Source organism: Dreissena polymorpha, chromosome 10 (assembly GCF_020536995.1).
Source record: "Dreissena polymorpha isolate Duluth1 chromosome 10, UMN_Dpol_1.0, whole genome shotgun sequence".
Classification (NCBI taxonomy): Eukaryota; Metazoa; Mollusca; class Bivalvia; order Myida; family Dreissenidae; genus Dreissena; species Dreissena polymorpha.
Genome location: NC_068364.1, coordinates 21,322,876 through 21,342,104, shown reverse-complemented (window position 1 = coordinate 21,342,104; position 19,229 = coordinate 21,322,876). Strand labels below are relative to the sequence as shown.

The 19,229-nt window shown below is 34.4% G+C and overlaps 1 protein-coding gene across 1 annotated transcript in view; it reads right to left on the bottom strand.

The window, feature by feature from the left end:
* Positions 1-16,222, bottom strand: part of LOC127847798 (uncharacterized) — a 31,240-nt gene extending 15,018 nt beyond the window's left edge. The window contains exons 1-2 of the mRNA XM_052379960.1: positions 16,106-16,222; positions 5,034-5,201 (exon numbers count right to left, since the gene is read on the bottom strand). Coding sequence (XP_052235920.1) covers positions 5,034-5,201; positions 16,106-16,189 — 252 coding nt within the window. The 5' untranslated portion in view covers positions 16,190-16,222. The remainder of the gene's footprint in view (positions 1-5,033; positions 5,202-16,105) is intronic.
* Between the last annotated feature and the right edge of the window lie 3,007 nt (positions 16,223-19,229).

Sequence of the window (19,229 nt, the reverse complement as noted above, 5' to 3'; positions counted from 1 at the left end):
CCACAGGTACAACATTCCCGTACCCCCAAATTTTGTTCGTACCCAACAATTTTCGTACCCAATTTTTTTCGTACTCATTTTTTTCCATACCCAAATTTTTTTCGTACCCTAATTTTTTTACATACCCCAATTTTTTTTTGGACCCAATTATTTTTTTGGCATAATTTGTTTGTACCCAAAATTTCTGTACCCAATTTTTTTTTCGTACCCACATACACAATTTTGAATTGTGGTGATGTAGATAAACTTAAATTGATGCTTTTATATCCATCCTTTTTTTTGAAAAGCATCATCACACCAGTACTGTCAGTATTTTGATTAAATAAGTCCAAAGAGGAGGTAAGAACTTAAAGCTAATAAGGTCAAAATACATCATGGCACAATTCTGTCACAGGAATTTAAAGGATGATGATCTGAGTATACAATTTATGCACCACATTTCTTTAAAAGTCATTAAAATAAAAGCAGCTCTTTATGCTGTATGTAGGTAAATTCTATATAATTACGATTTTGACATAATAAATTAAATGAAATTTAACAATAAAATAAAGATTTTGGAAGATACATTTAATTATCAAACTTTTTATCTTATAGTTCAATTCCATTTAATTAATTACTAGTATGTTACAATCTTAGTATTGAAAAGGGCCATTTACCCACAAGGTCAAGCCCATTGACCTTGTTACTCTGCCTAAAATAACAGTTTCAGTCTATATATTCCAACAGTTTTACAATACTGGAAAATAAAAATAATCATGTCCCATTCTTTCATTTGTAATGAAAATATTTAAGTGATATTATGGGCATTTTTCACTGTTGAATTGAGCTGAAAAGAATTAACAGGTCAAAAGAGCTAGTTTAAATGTGGTAACTGACCAATTATTTGCAACTCATCTTGCTACCAGTTTTTTATAACAAGAGGGCCAAGATGGCCCTAGTTCCCTTACCTCAGAGGATTCGGTTTATTCAATCTTTATCAAACTTGACCTAGATATTGTCCAGACAAACATCCTGGTCAAGTTTCATCATTATTTCATCTGCGAGTTATGATCTATATACCTATGAAGTTTCATGATCCTAGGCGTAAGCATTCTTGAGTTATCATCCAGAAACCATTTTTCCAAGTTGAGTCACCATGACCTTGACAGCCTTTGTGTGAATACGTTATTTGGCACTGTGACCTTGACGTTTGACATAGTGACCAGATCATCAATAGGGGTCATCTGTGAGTCATGATCAATATACCTATGAAGTTTCATGAACCTAGGCATAAGCCTTCTTGAGTTATCATCCAGAAACCATTTTACTGTTTCAGGTCACCGTGACCTTGACCTTTGACCTATTGACCTGAAAATCAATAGGGGTCATCTTCGAGTCATGATCAATGTGCCTATGAAGTTTCATGATCCTAGGCATAAGCGTTCTTGAGTTATCATCTGGAAACCATTTTACTATTTTGGGTTACCGTGACCTTGACCTTTGACCTAGTGACCTGAAAATCAATAGGAGTCATCTACAAGTCATTATCAATGTACCCATGAAGTTTTATGATCCTAGGCCTAAGCGTTCTTGAGTTATCATCCGGAAACCATTTTACTATTTCGGGTCATCATGACCTTGACCTTTGACCTAGTGGCCTGAAAATCAATAGTGGTTATCTGCGAGTCATGATCAATGTAGCTATGAAATTTCATGATCCTAGGCATAAGCGTTCTTGAGTTATCATCCGGAAACCATTTTACTATTTCGGGTCATGGTGACCGTGACCTTTGACCTAGTGACTTAAAAATCAATAGGAGTCATCTGCCAGTCATGATCAATGTACCTATGAACTTTCATGATCCTTGGCATAAGTGCTCTTGAGTTATCATCCGGAAACCATCTGGTGGACGGACGGACCAACATGAGCAAAACAATATACTCCATCTTCTTCGAAAGGGGGGGGAGGGCATAATGAGAAAACTGCCCCCCTCCCAGCTGCCATGTTATTCAACTGACCAGAACCATTTTTGAACTCAACTCTCGTATCAAGGAAACAAACGTTCTGAGCAAATTTCATGAAAATTGGGCGAAAAATGTGACTTCTACTGTGTTCACATGTTTTCACTATATACATATAGAGAAAAATGCCCCGCCCACTGGAGGCCATGTTTTTTCACCAATCCCAACCATTTTCAAACTCGTCCGAGATATCAATAAAACCAATGTTTTGACCAACTTTCATGATGATTGGGCAAAAATTGTGACTTCTAGAGTGTTTACAAGGTTTGTCTATAGCCAAATATGGAAAACAGCCACTATATACATATAGAGAAAAATGCCCCGCCCACTGGCGGCCATGTTTTTTCACCGATCTTGGCCATTTTCGAACTCGTCCAAGACATCAATTGAACCAATGTTTTGACCAACTTTCATGATGATTGGGCAAAAATTGTGACTTCTAGAGTGTTTACAAGGTTTCTCTATAGCCAAATAAGGAAAACTGCCCCGTCCACTGGCGGCCATGTTTTTCAACTGACCGGAACCACTTTTGAACTCAACCAAGATATCATTTAGACAAACATTTTGACAAAGTTATATGAAGATTGGGCATGAAATGTGACTTCTACAGTGTTTACAAGGTTTTTCTTTTTTTGACCTAGTGACCTAGTTTTTGACCCGGCACAACCCAGTTTCGAACTCGGCAGAGATTTCATTGGGACAAAGCTTCTGACCAAGTTTCATGAAGATAGGACAAGAAATGTGGCCTCTAGAGTGTTTACGAGGAAATGTTTACGGACAGACGGACATACGACGGACAAAGTTCGGTCACAAAAGCTCACCTTAGCAATCAGGTTAGCTAAAAATATATATTATATTCGATATTTTACATGACTCACCCAGTCCTCTAAGCCGAGCGGAACTGTCTTTTTATTAGGATTGGAGTTAGTGTTCATGTGCCATATGAACGAATCTGCACTTAAACTAAATTTAGATTTGCATAGTACATCGAATCATTTCTGTCATCAGTTGTCAAAACGAAAATACGGTTGATATTCAAATGCATTACTATTCTCTTTCCAGGATATTGTTTTAGTATGTTGATGCTGCATTAACAAATATAAGTATATATATAAAGTGAAAACACCAAAAATAAACAACGGTTGCGATAAACACCTATAAACATAGCATACACTGTTAGATGCCCATAGTATCACTTTAAAATAACACTGAGATGACCCCCAATTTCACAATGTTTATGTGACCTTCACCGCAATTGGTTTCAAGCCTTACCTCTGAAACACCTCTCACACAGACTTTATGCATATAGCTTAGCAAATGATTTTTGCCTGCTTATAGTGATGTTAAAAAAACATGTTTGCAAATTACCTTTTTTCTTTATGGAGCCATTGAAGTAAATTATTTGAGAAATGTTACGAAAGCTGTTCGTTTTGCTGCTGAAAATTGCAGCAGACACACGGGCACCTGTCTTGGTTAATAAACACATGACCGGATGTAAACAAGGTTAACAAAGTCAAAGTTTGTAATTTTACGGTAAATAGGTTCTTATCAAGAAATCAATAGAAAGTTTTATTCAATAAATCAAAATATTTTAATAATGAATTTTTGAAGATAAAACTTCACTGGAATCGCTTTATTTTCGGAACTGATTGATAAATTGTATTTACATTCTTCACTGACTTCAGTCACTGTCACATTCACTTAACTATCTGTAATGCTTGTTTTCTTAAGGTGGTGAAAGGCCTGGCCTTCAATTTTAGGGGGGAAATATTAACACAACTAAAAAACGGGGAAAACATTTCCAAGATAAACTTAAAAAAATTGCAATTTGCTTGATTTTAAAGAAATTAAGTGTGGGCAAGGGGCCTTTCTCTTGGGGGAAGGGGCCTATATAAGGGCCCTGCTAAAGAAGTAAAAACCCTCAGCAGTATCTGAAAACTTTTTGTTTAAACAGCAAGTTAAATACCTGTATACAATAATTTTATTTTCAATTGAGAAATTGCTAAGTTTTTAACTATTTTTTGGTTAACATATTTTGTTTAGAATACTGTGTGTTGTGATTTATTATTGTTTAGTGTTGTGTTGCTTATTTTGCCTTACATTTTTCCAAATATCATTATGTAAATAAATGTGAGTCGGTGACACGATGTTTTGGTCCTATGAATCGCAGTCCGGTCCTGCAAGTTTTTTTAAGTCCACAGGACCGAATGTCCTGTGGACTGAAAATACTTTTGGGAATGTCTGGTATTGGCCGTCTTAATGAATACATATGAATTTTAGAAGTGAACAATTACAAAAACAGGATTGTGTTATATGTCAATCCAGGGCCCTCAATCTATCAAATCTGCCGCCGAATTTCGGCGGCAGTCCCCCACCTGAAAAGTATACTTTTTTCCCCTTTTGTAGGGGTAAAATTCCCCCCACAAAAAAAAAAAAAAAAAAAAAATTTTTTTTTTTTTTTTTTTTTTTAATAGAAAGATGTGTCTCATGATTATTATATCTCAATTCTATTTCAATTTTATTATTTCAAACATACTAAATTATTAAAAATGCAATGAATATAGTGCAAACATGTACAAATGAAATAATGAGAGAGTAAGTAAAAAAATCCCCCAAAAAGGGAAACGCCGCGAAATTTTCCCCTCCTAAGGGCTGCGGACCCCTTCCCCCAAAGTAGTGTGAGGGCCCTGCAATCTATAGTTAAATGTGTATTCTTGGACATAACAACAAAAACTGCATTTAAATCGGCATTGTCATGACAAAATACTGGCTTAACTTAGCTCCCTGAAGTACTCTGTTTCATGTACAATTGACAAGATATGTTTATAACATGAACTACTGGAAAGCTTGTCAGAACTCTAAAAGGAGTTGAACTTTTGAAAAATTTACCAACTGCAGGGTGTTCTTTGTCACTGCCATAGGACGTAACTCTTTAACCTCATAAGGAAGGGGGAAGGAAGAATTAAATATTCTGGGTTAAGATCAGTTTTAGAGAAAAGATCATAAAGGCCTCAATTATGGAAAAGTTGTACCTTTCCGCGTATTCTTGCAGACCGACGTCGTGATGTCCTAATTGACCCGAGATTACTCTGATCCAGGTCCTCTGCAAGCACCTGCTTTTTCACTTTACGGGGGATCTCATCCTCTGCTTTCCGCTTTAAACCACTCTTCTTCAGCTGAACTTTGGGAAAGCTTTTGAACTACAAAATATTAACTTGATCTATTACCACGTAAATGAATATTTATTTAAGAACAATGAAAATAGCTTCATCCCAGCAAACACCCGACGTTGAATAGACGTCGAATATTGGTTGAATTTCTGTCGAGACGTCGGCAACCAAAATACAACGTTGATTTAACGTTAGAGTGGCCATGTTAAAACAACGTCAGGAAAACATGTCTAAAGAACATAGTTTTTTTATCATAAAATAACTGTGTTAAAGATATGTACTACCAACTGGCACGTAACAGTCAAATAACGTTACGCTTAAGTTCTTTTTATGTTATGATCACACAGAACATTCCCAAAACGTTTTCAGAACTTTGTAACAAAAATAAAAATATCAGTATTCGTAACTTGTGTTGTGAACGTTATCGGGTAACCAAATTTTAACGTTACATTCCTAACGTTCGCAGAATATTATAAGAACGTGTAAAAATCACACAATATAAACATGTACATTAAATATGTTTTCATAAAGAATTTGACGTTTTTTGTTGTTTTTTACAAAATACGCTTATAAGTATATTTGCATTTTGACCCGTCTGTGTATCTTCCAATGTTTGCAAGCGCTATTCTCTTGTTATCTAAAAATAAACCAGCAGATATCCCGCGTGCGCGCCACTAGATTCGTTTGTTCATTGATCTACTGGCTAATTGGATTTTGAAACTGTGCTGTTATTGAATGTAAACGTTTTTGTTCAATATTAGAGATGTTGAAACCTACAATCGACGATAAACAAAAGTTTGCGAGGTAGGTTTTTATTATTTCAGTTTGTAATATTAAAATTGATATCATTATGCACTTGCTTTAAATTCACATTCGGAATTTTGGGGAAACTCCAACCATGGAGACTTCGTACCACTTTGAATATACTACGCTTACTTAGTAACTTTTTGGTAGCAAATTGTTGTTGAAAACATTCTTGAAAACACATGTTATTTCGTGAAAAATTAATATGTACACTTAAACACCGTTATTTTGAACTACGATTATCCGAGTTCACCGTTAATTTTAAAAGAAATAAAATTCAAAATTTTATCTTAATCTCAATTATTAATTTTATTAAATTTTAAAATTGAAATATATAATTATGTTAAATGTAGTTCATAAAAAGTGTTTGTTGGGCATGACATGATTAAAATATTGATCTTGTAGGTTAATTTCAAATTTAGTTATGAATTGATACAGTCATAAAATACATTATTAAATTTAAAGATGTTGCAACGCTTGATTATTTTCGGCCACAATAAAAATATTGTTGGTTTTCCCTTTACCGACCCTAGATTTTACAGGCGGGTAGGTAGGTAGAGAAATTATTTTATTTTATTATCTTTTTAATACACTAATATTCTATGAACATTTAAAACACTGTTATTAAAGCACTGCTGCAGTGTACGAAGCCCTATGTAGCTAAACCATATCTTGTTTGCTGTTTTCTTGCATATATTAATATCAAATGCATGCTTGTGTGTTATTACATCAAGTATGTGTTCAATAAATGATGTTACCCCCAGTTTTTTTTCAACTTTTTGGGAAGATAGCCCATGGCTTTGGAATTAGGAATTTTATCAGCATTTTCATGAAATTGGGAAAATAAGTTCATTAGCCTTTTTTTCCACATGAAAAGTCCACTGATTAGGGAAATACTAAATTTGATATAACTCTTTATAATCATTCAAATTAAAAGAAAAAAATCATATAATACTTTGTTAGATGTAATTGAATTGAAATTGAGAAAAAAATACGCATTAGACTTCCTTCAAAAACAATTTTTGGAAATTGGGAATTTTTTGCCACCTTTTTGGGAAAAAAGTATACTTTTTGGGATTGGGAACATAGCCGAATTTCGGCTATAAAATCGGGCCAAAAAAAAACCTGACCCCGGTAATTGCTCAAATGCATTTGTCATTATTTAACTGCCAGACTGCTTTTATTTTTAACTTAAACCAATATTAAGTAGCACATTTAATGTATAGCACAATTATGACAAATTTATATACTGTTTATATGAACTTAAATAAAAACGTTAAAAATATTTAGGGTTAAAAAAAGGATAAATTGATCATATTCAAAAAAGTTTTAAAAGATGACACGCTTTTTTTCTTTCCAAGTTGCTAACATGTTTGTTTCAAGAAGAGAAATTAATTTGGATGAGGGAAACGCTCACACAAAGCTTTCTCCCTTAAGGCCTTTCCAAAGTTGTTTTCTCATAAGGGTATGTGAATATTAATTTGAAAAGAAAGAGATAAAGCTTTTAGCAAGCATATCTTTTTTTTCAGAACATTTTCTAATTATTTTTTTTAATCGAGGTAGATCGATCCACGCGTCGTAGCGGTCATGATTGTTGTCTTGAAAGCTCGTTGTTTTACATTGCAAATTGTCTTATTTTATCTAACACAAATTAAATTAAGCACATTGTTTTAACTTCACGTTTGCTTTATTTTGATAATGTCATCCCAAGTTTAATGTTAGCAAGTTTTGTTTTTTGCATGAATTGTAAACAAAGAGTTAGTAAAAGTCTTCCGAAAATGTGCACTCCGTGTGAATTGACAGTTTGACGTCATCAAAGGAAAGCCGCTTCCTGTCTGAAGCCATAAAGCGGCGCATTTCTCGCCGACAAAATTGGCTTCCTTTGTCTAACAATCAACATGCTGAACCAATCGTGTGTTTGTTCCTCCATGGCAATTGTCCAATTAAATTATAGTACATGCAAAGCTCCGCCTTTCAAATCTTTTGCAGAGAACGGAGGTGGTGTTTAACGGTTGATTGATCAAGTGTTTTACGCAAGTTGAGTTCCGATTTGCCATAATTACTGGGCCTAAGCATTTAGACGACGAATGCATTTATCAATGATTTTCTGAGAAATACCAATTTAACCGATTTACAAACTACTTTAATCAACACCATTTCTTTAATAAACACCTTTTTCAATGACAAATTAAAAGTCAAATTAAACAATGGTTGTAAAGATCACCGATAATGTTCTACTAATTTACTGCGCTTATATAGGGGCATATGAAATTTCAACCATCAGAGCGACCTAGATCGGTCAGGGGCGATAAGAATGGACAGGGATAATACGCCCACATATAAATATTGCAGTCCGCTCTTTTATTATCGGCGAAAAAAACGCGAATAAAAATATTATGTTTTCAGAAACCACACAGCGATTTTCCTCCTTCTTTATAAAGTACCGGTAAACGGTACTTTCCCAATCGAACGAAAATTCCCAAATTCCCAAAACGGTACTTTCCCAATCGAGCGAAAATTCCCAAATTCCCAATCGGCATCTGGAAAAATCCCAATCAGCGTCCGAATTTTTTCTCAAAACGATAGAAAGTTTCGTAAAAAAACCAACTTTCGGCGAGCGAACAAAGAAAATCGTATAGTTGTGTGTAACCACGCGCTCGATTAATTTCGGGTTTTATTATTCAGCGCATTCAATCAATAGAGTTGTTACTGTTTCCGGTTCTTTTGCCAGGCAGCCAGCGTACTGTTTTACGTCGGTTTGTAACCTTATCGTAGTTTGAAATGAGTCATAATAGCAAATATTATGCCAAAAAACCAATCGGAACCATCAATCACAGGACACATTGACAGCAATAATGATGCTGTGCAGGGAGGGATGCAAGCAACTGAGTGATGATTAAACATCAAAGATTGTTGAAATTTCACAAAAATGAAAGAGAGAGACATTGCTTTAAAAGAGATTAAAACAACTAGTAATTGATTTGGTGTGTTCTTTATAATATTTTGTTATTTATATAAACTTTATAACTTAATGGTCATTAAGGCATGCCTGCAAATGATTATTTAAATGGGTATGTTCAATTAAGTATGAACTGTATGATGTATTCAATAAGACCCAAACTTCACGACGCGATTTTCCCAATTTCAGGATTTCACGACTCGATTTTTCCCAATTTTGAGGTTTTCACGACTCAATTTTTCCCAATCGGACCGGTACGGGTACTTTTCCCAATTAGACAAGGAAAATCGCTGCCACAATAAACATTTTTGGGTTGGGGTAAAAAGTGGGTCCGTCGGTAAAGGACAAACAAACTTAATTTTAATTTAGGCCTTACCGTGTATGATCGAAAATTTGCTTTCATATATGTGTATGTTTAAGATGATGCTTATGTGTGTTTTCTCGGTGTTATTCATGCGGTACATGTTTGTCTTGTCATTTTTTCTCCGTTTTTTTTTTTTTTTTTTAAAGAACAGTCGGTCATTCTAATGTTTTTTGTACTTCCAGGATAACTGGGAAGACACCCACACAGATACGGATTCAAGACAAAAAAGAACAACACAGGGCTTTTTTTCCTGACTTTGTGAAGCGGCCCTGGCCCCTGACTTTGTGAAAAAATGAGTTGCGAACTTGTCAAAATTGTGAAAAATTGAGTCGCGAACTTTTCAAAATTGTGAAAAATTGAGTCACGAACTTCTTAGAATTGTGAAAAGCGAGTCGCGAACTTCTTAAAATTGTGAAATTCAAAGTTCAATGCATTAGTATAGTTAAAGCATGTTAAACACTTGAATATCATCAAAATCTCCTTAAATAATGCAATAAAGGCATATTTTCCTTCTATGAATACTGTATTTGATACAATAACAACACATATACATATATCTGCTTTGCATAACATTCATGTACCAAATGCAACTGAAATACCTGGTCCCAACACTTCTTTACCACAGGAATAACATTTATAAACATAGAACATTTCAAGGGCACATAACTCGGACATGTTCTGGACTTTACAGCTTTAAAACTCTGTTCTTTTTACTCTTAAAAATGTCAATAATTCTCTCAATATCTAAAGAGGAAAATTCCTTCTTCATGATAATTTTCATGTTTTGTGCGCCCGACCCTCGCCAGTGCAGGATGCTCTCCCTGGGAGGTTGTGATTTGATCTGAAACATTAGGTATTCATTGAACAACAGTACTTTTGTAAGAAATGTAAACGAGTTATTTTATTTTTCACATTTGTTCACAAAGCATAAATAGACTACATACAAATTTTGAATCATGAATATGCGTCATGAATATGCATTTAAATTTAAAAAAAATATATATGAAGGGACCACATTATTACTTTAACCAAGATTTACAATCGTATACAGGTACGAATAAGTAGTCTCGGTCATCAATACTAGGGGACGTTTTGACTAGGGACCGTTTTGACTAGCTTCCATCAATACATAAGCCGCGGCAGATGCTTTCACTTTTATCAAATAACTTTCGTTATAATGTTATCAATGTGCATGTTTCAAAACTTACCCTTCTATAGAAAGCTTTTGTTTCTTCACTGTTATCCTAATATCAATAAATCGGGATAATTTTGCGTTTTTTTTAATTTTCTTAGTGTAGTAACGAGCGTTTTGCGTCGCCATTTTTTTTTATAGTGGCGTTGCTAGGCAGAGCTTTTACTATTTACGCCGGGGCCACCGGTTACACAACACTTTAAAATCTATTAAAACAAGCAAACATCGGTAACGCGAGTCGACAATTATTGCGAATTCGGAAGTAAAAACGAGGTTATGAAACTTATATTTCTGTTCCGAAATGGCCGTTTTTGACAGTTTTTCACGATTTAAAACGGCCGTTTTTGTAAATATTTACGGCCATGTCAGGTTTGTGAATTGGCCGTGTCAAAATTGTAAAATGTCCGTCCACGGCCAATCGCAAAGAAGGAAAAAAAGCCCTGCAACAATGCGATGATGTATTTGTATAAATAATATTCATGTAATAAACTTGTGTAGAATTGAAGATGTGTTGGTTTTCAACCTCAATATGAAAATTAGATTTAGGTTCGTTTTAGGTTAGGTCATACGAACATAATACGCATGAGTACAATAACAAATAAGAGTTTATCAACTTACAACACAGATTTGTCCTTTTGTTTTCGTTGTAACGTCGAAATTGTTGTAAATTGGGAATTGTTTATCGGCAATTTCGAGTCATGCTCCTTATTGATTTGACGCTCGAAGTCAAATACGTTTCTCGGTTTCAGGTATTCAGTTACTCTGAGGCGCGGAACCAAAAGTTCGATAAATAGCTTAAGGTGAAGGACGGATCATCGTATATAAACATTCAAACAGAACGATTATATATTAGTGTTTGGTGTGGACAAAAATACAAAACTGTGTTGTAAGTTGATAAACTCTTATTTGTTTATTGTACTAATGTGTATTATGTTTGGTAGCTGTTTTATTTCGATAGTTTTACTCTTGTAAAATCGGCACTGAACTATCGGTCAGATGGAAGCCGACCTACAATTTCTACGAGTTTGAGAAGTATTTTCTTATAGTTTTTGTTGGCAAGTAGCCGTTTGTGGTCATTTTTCGTCATGAGGCAACCTTTCCCAACAAAATGGTACATAGTTTACAAAAATCGACCGCCAATTAGGCATTTAATCGCTGAAAATGTTGATGAAAGTGATTTTTCTGTGTAAAGAGATATCTACCTTGTTTATATATATTAGATCAGGAAAAAGAAATCAGAATTTTTTTTCCTTGTTAATATGATAAAAAATGTTGTTTTATGACAAATTGATAGTGCTAAAGTGACTTGGCCACGCGCCCAACACCTGTGGTCTGATCAATGTTAACTGGGTCACGCGAGTTGTGTATCGTGTTATTTCTTAAAAGTTGAACCAGTATTTGTAAAAATATTGCAAGACGTACATTTCCAGAAAGGAAATTCATTTCTGCGTTGAATAAGACCAAGATCGTGAAAATCGCTGCAAAATTGATGAAGGAGTGACTGTTCAAAACGATGCACCCCGTATTCGGGTGATTTCGAGTTGGATACCTTGTTATACATATATTTGATAGTAAAATATTTTTTTCAGAAAAGTTCATTTTTTGTTATAATTTAATAATTTATCATTCAAAATGATGTTTTCACTAATATATACCATAGCCACACGCTAAACACCTGTGTCACAGGTACTTGAAACAAAATTTTTGGTCCTTATATATATAATAAGAGAAAAGGTATCCAACGATGATTTCACAGGTGTATCAAATAACACAATGCAACAGCATAAAAGATCAAACAATGCACACATATGTCATTACGGTTGCCAGCAGGAAGCGTCCATCTATGATAAAACACCTTTTATTTGATGAAAATTGTCCAAGTATGTCCAAAACAGCCAAAAGTTTCACAAATAGCACCCCAAAATCAAAGTGTGTAATTCCTGACGTCCAGCTGTCAGTAATGAATGAAGGCGATTGTTCACACTTAAACAAGAACTTTGCTATAAACTCCATGTACGTTTGTCATTAATCAGTTTGCCATCGAACTACGTCGTTCTTTGGTAATGGCACAACGAAAATACTCAGAAAAAGTAGAAAATACACCAAATATTATATTTTATGTTCAAACTGAATCCATTTTATTGATGGAACGCGGTAAATTTTTATCTTGTTATCGATTGGTTGAATAAGTTGTAAATTATAGAACAAGTTTACCAATTTTATTTTCAAGCAATGGAATCTTCTCCTGTCCGATTTCTGCCTCAAAATGATGGTCATGAAAGTGAAAGTACACTAAATGTGTTCAACTGGGACTTAAGAACGCTGTAGTTTGAAGGCAAACTTAGTAAATGAAAAACGTTTGTGGACTTTATAGCAATGTTCTTATTTTATTGTGAAAAATCGACCGAAAATCGCCTTCATTCATTACTGACAGCTGGACGTCCGGAATTACACACGTTGATTTTGGGGTCATATTTGTGAAACTTTTAGCTGTTTTGGACATACTTGGTTGATTTTCATCAAATAAAAAGTGTTTTATCATAGATGGACCCTTTCTGCTGGCAACCACAACGACATATGTGTACATTGTTTGATCATTTATGCTGTTGCATTGTGTTATTCAATACACATGTGAAATCATCGTTGGATACCTTTACTCTTATTATATATATATAAGGACCAAATTTTTTTTCAAGTACCTGTGACCTGTGTCAAAGACCTATAGATAACACAGATTGGAAACTCTCGTCTTCGCGATAGCGGTTATGCAATAATATCTAACGGCGGACGCGGGTCACGTGACATCCATTTTGGAGATGCAGGTGTACGTGTAGATTCTTCCCTGTTCCAGCTATTGTCGGCCATTTTGTTTTAAAGCAATCAATTATGGGCAAAGTCGGTCGCCGCAAACAGACATATTGAATATTTTTTTGTGTAAATAAAAATAAGTTGTTATTTTCTGTGTTGATAATGCTTCAGGTTTTGGTAGTTATTATTCTTATGTAATATTAATTTATCGGAATTTGAAAGAGAGAAATGGATTTGTTCATTTTCGATAATTTTTGAAAAATTGAAAGGCCCAAACGAATTTTTTTTAAACTTCAGGGGTTTTTTTTAGAGAAAGGGGAAGACGCTGGACGCTGGGTGAAAGGGGAAAAAAAGAGTGCGAAAGAGAGATATTAAGGGAAAAAATAAAAACTGTTCATTTCAATGTCTATAACTCATCAAAAGAGACTTGTCTCTGTCCTTTTTGTTCTTAAACACATTTAACAGGTATTAAAGTCAAAGTCCTTAATAAAGTTGCAGGTGTAGATCTAATAATGGGAAATGTTTTCAACTATATTTTTGTACTGGGGCCGGGGGACGATGTCAATTTTGTGATTTCAATTTCATGATGAATGGGTTGACGATCTTGATTTGCTACAGTATTGGAAGGGAAAGGAGCGGCAGCTGCCGATTGTCTACTTTCACTTTCACAATGTTCGATGTTGATTACCTCAGAATCCTGCTGGGTTATAACGGTTTTCGATGATTCTTACTTAAAAAATGCCTCGATGCGTTCAGTATCTTTTGAGTTCGAATGTTTTATTGTGTTTGTGTAAGAACGCTAATTGTGAGACATTTTTTTCTGTTTTCACGTTTATACCTCGGCTTGCACATAGCCCGGATGAAAATTCGACTGGTTTCCGGTAATTAATTGACGAAACACCCTTCTCGCGCAAGACCGGTATCCAGTAAAATAGTCACATGATAATTACGATTAGTTGCCCAGTTTACATGACGTTATTTAAGAGCTATATTTAGAATAACTGGGATTCCCAGATGTTGTGTGTTCGTCTGGAGAGAGAGAGCGCGAATTCGTTGTACATGGTGCAAATTGGATAATTGTCGAATGCCCCAAGGAAAAATAAACATTTCTTTGAGAGAAAATATTATATTTTGGTGAAAAATGATATTTTTGGTGGGGAAATTGTATTTTAAGGGGAAAAATTCTGGTAGGGGAAGACGCCGAATATCGGTGTCACTTTCTTAGTAAAAAAAACCCCTGAACTTCTATTGTTCTCATCACAGATTGATTAAGTAAGATGGTTATGCTAGGTGAGATGTTAATCTAGGTATGATTTATAAAAAGTAGACGAAAATAAGGCATTTTAAAGGATTTTGCCTTTGTACAATTTTATACTGTTATTTCATTCAATCATTTTCACACCTGTCGCCAAAGTGGTTTGTTTCTTTTTTTAAAACTTTTCTATTTCTCATCCCAAATCGTTGAAGTATGATTTTTATGCTAGGAGAGATGATAATCTAAGTATAAATTACAAAAACGTAGAAGAAAATGTTCAATTTAAAGGATTTGGCCTAATACGATGTTGGTACAATTTTAAGCTCTTTTCCTCTGTTGTACACGATTGCTGTCAAACGTGCTTTTGTTCTTTTTGATAAACTTTTTCATTTTTCATCCCAAATAGATAAAGTCAGATTTTTATGCTTGGTGATTTTTTTATCTAGGTTTGAATTAAACAAACTGGAGGAAAATTTTCATTTTAAAGGATTTTGGCCTTGAACAAAGTTGGTACAATTTTTAGCTCTTATACCCTATTGTACACACCTATCGTCAAACGTGCTTTGGTTCATTGTGAAAACCTTTGTCATTTTTCATACAAACATAACATCTCCTTCAGTTCGCTAATTGATCCGACAATTAACACGCGCGTGAAATGTTGTTATTTTTTTCGTGAAATCCTAGTCCATGACACTTAGAGCTTTTATTAATTACCAATAGAAAAAAAACTTGGTTACAAACAAAATTTAATAACCTATAACTCATGAATAAGATCTAAATAAAAAATGGAGAATTAAAAATTGAAAAAATCCACAGAATCAATATTGAAATAAGACTAACTGAAACCGTTTTTGGATCGAACGATCATAGCATTTATTATACTGTAATGTTGTTTTTATCAGAGACCTAGATCTATGTGTCCACATATATCTATCCGCTTTGAAATAATATTATAAGGTTTTAAATGTTTGAATTAAAAATGTATACAAGAAAATTTTATCAGCAAAAGCCTTTCAAATAAATTATTCAACGGCATTCTCGCCGCGATTTGAAAATTCTTATAGCTCTATTACTTCAACGATCGCGGAATTATAAATTCTAATTTTAGGTTCATAGAATCGAGATTTTGTAAAAGCATAATTACTCATGTTCCTATGAAACTTTATTTTATAAAAATCGGATCATTATTGACCAAGTTACAGCCACCTTTCTATAGCGCAGTAACATTTTCGCATAACTTTGCTCGATAATCGTAGCCGTTGCTACATGACACGTCGCTATCTTATCGCAATCGTGATACATCGGCTATCTTCGGACTCCTCAGATTGATTTATGGAATATATCGTCTGTTGATCCAAAGTGTTCTTATCAGTTTCTCGACCACGTGACCACGCCGCGAGATAGCCTGATAAGGCGCGAAGTTTCCAATCTGTGTATTCTATAGGTCTTTGCCTGTGTGCAGCATGACCAAGTAGTTGAATTGCCACAAATCAAATAAAACGTCAGTGTGCACTTTATGGTGCAAACAAGCAGGAGTAATGTTGCTACTAACTGTGCTTATCAAACCGATTTCAGCAAGGATTCGCTTATTATCTGCGATGTTTTGCAATCTTCTTTGCTCTGCAGTCAGGTCCATGTTGCTCTATTAATCCCGCGTTTTCTAACGGTGCGTCAGAAGAATAATTTGTAATAACCGCTCAGGTTAAAAACTACAGTGAAACCTCGCTATAAAGACCATCTTTGGGACTTTAGATAAGTGGTTTTAATAGCGAGGTGGTCTTTATGCTAGGTTTTCATGAATTTTGATGGACAAATAATACCAAATGGTAAAATTTTCAATAAAATTTTATAATTGAGCATGCATTATAACAGTTACCAATCAATACATTGCATACAAATATAGTATTTCAAGCTTTTCAAACAAGAACTGAACTATAATTTTCATCATAATACTATATTTTTGGTAATCTTACACTAATTAAAGAGATGAATGTCAAACTATCTAATGACAAAACAAAGCCGAGCCAATAGTCTTTTGAATGATCGGAAAAATTCAAATATTAACACGCCTGCGTTTTTCCAACGCCTAATCGACCAACTGCCGTTGAGATTTCCAATTACTCGCGTTGATTAAATCAATCTTTTTGTAAATGCAGTTATTTCCGTGTTCATGAATCCATTTTGAATAACTATATGGCATACAGGTCGGGTTTTAGTTGTCGGCTTGCGAACAACTAAGGCTTATACCACGTTTTGCAAGCCTGTTATGTTAGGTACTATAAACTTGATAACCGCCGCATCCGCGCCGAAAGAGTTGTATCATTTATGCAAGAGGTTTCAGTTCTTCCACTACATTCATTCACACATAGACACATAATGTGAATATCGTGTTAAATGGTGATTTCAATTTGTATTGTATATTAACCGGTTCTCATTATACCATTTCATAATATCGTCTATGCTTTTAGAACGTCACAAAGGGACATGCTGTTGTTTGGAGGGTTTCAATGTAGAGAAATGTTTTTCATTGGTTAAGATTCAAGTGTTCATAATAGCCGTTAGCGGGTACCGGGGGTAGGTCGGATCAGTGAGTGTAACGACCATTGAAATATAGACGGAAAAATGGTGGTCGTCGTATCGAGTTGGTCGTTATGACGGGGTGGTCGTTTAGAAAGTTTTTCCCGTTTTAAGCTCAACGTTTTTGTAGCAACGCGCTTGCAAATAAGGCCAAATAATGCGTTTACAATGACAAACATATACTATCGCATAATCAAATATCTATTATATAAAATTGGTTAGCAATAAAAATGATAATTTTATGCATGCATCTTTGAATCCGCCACTCAAGAAGTTCCATTATTTTACTACAAGACGGACTTTGAGGTGGACAAGTTGCATCAAATTATTCGAGCAGATTTACATTCCAAGTCCCGTTAATTTGACATGAGTACTGTTCTTCGAAAAGTCTTCAGTTGCCGGTCAAAATGATCTTTTGTCATTTCTGTAAGAAAATACAAAGTAAATTCAGTCTCCAGAGAATTTCTTGAACTAGTTGCCACAATAAAACACATTTATTACGTTGATATAATTCAATGACGTTTAACAATAAAGTACACAAAAATAACTGTAAAAGATCTTTTTAAAATGCCCCCGAAGCTTTGTCCCAATTAATTTGGAATTGATTTTGATCAGGTACCGTAAATTTGCGGCCATAAGTCGACCTAAAAATGCTCCCAAAATTGACTTTAAAAGTCAACTCGACTTATGGATGAGGTACTTAATAAAAATTAAAAATAAACATTCCTGTGCCGTTTTTTAAAGTAATAAATCTCCGAAGCGGAGGAATGATGACTGTTTACGGTAAGGCCGACTCGTCTTTTACTTAAATGTCCGCCGATAACAAAATAATCATGTTTACATTGGTTTTTAATTTATTAATCTTCGTAATAAGTCCAAATAAGTCCAAATAAAAACATGTAAAAATAACTTCGAAAATATTAAACATTTGTGACATACGGTACAGTGGCGAAAATCATAAATAGCAATTTGTCTATCGATACATTGACCGTTGTCTGCTAAGAACAATAGAAAATCGACTGCTGACACTTGTACCCATATAAAGTTTAAACCCGATGTATGAAAACATGCTAACAAGAATTATCTTTACAAAAAGATATACGGGCCAAGGCGTTGATGAAAGATAAAAAGTTATATCAATTAGATAAAAAAAATCAAATTCCTTTTTTTCTGTGCAGTTCTTAGCTGCATCACACGCAAATCAATGACGGTGTGTTGAATGAAAATGAATAAAAACATGTAAGTCAACTGGCTAGACACGAATCATCCGTACATATTTGTAATATTTATACGCGCGTTCTTTGAACAGCACTTTTTAAGATTTTTATTTTTTTGTATACATTACAAGTGATTTTAAACAGTAATATAAAACACTGGTATTCTCATAGTGACGATCAAGATGGCGACGTCCGTGCCGAAACAGGTATGTTTTGCCGTTGAATACTCTGTTTCTTTTGTTTAATTTTTATATTCTGTTCAATCTTCAGCCATATCAGATAGAACGTGATAAGCGTTTATTTCCTATTAATATTCGTTTATATCTCAACTTAACTCGCTTCGAACTTTCTTAGCGCGAGCACTGATGTTATGAATCGAGTTTGTTAAATCACCAGCAAAAATAGCAATTTGAATCCGTTTTATCTTAAAGTAAACAAATCTATCGAACTAAAATAAACGGATAACATCATTTTTTTACATATTCATATGGTCGTGTTCATTTTTAACTAAAGTTTTACATATTGATTTTTTGGCGTACACAAGGTCCGACAGATTCGGAAATATTATCGGGCCGCAGTAAATTTTATCCGATATGTCAAAGGTCCCACGTCTTTCGCGTGTATTTTAATAAGCAGTTGTCTAAACCAGTTTGGTAAGCCAACATAATTAAGCAGGAATATTCACTACTATGCATGTATTTATGGAATTTTTCATTTATTACAAACCTTTACCTTTTGTCAGTAAATCGATATATTCAGGTTTCTTAATGCAGTGACCAAGAGTTGAAGGTGTCAATTGTCCAATAGGTAGTGCATTAACAAAGCTTCCTATGCCGTTGTATTCCACGAAGAAAGTTCAAACGTGCAAACTTATGACGAATT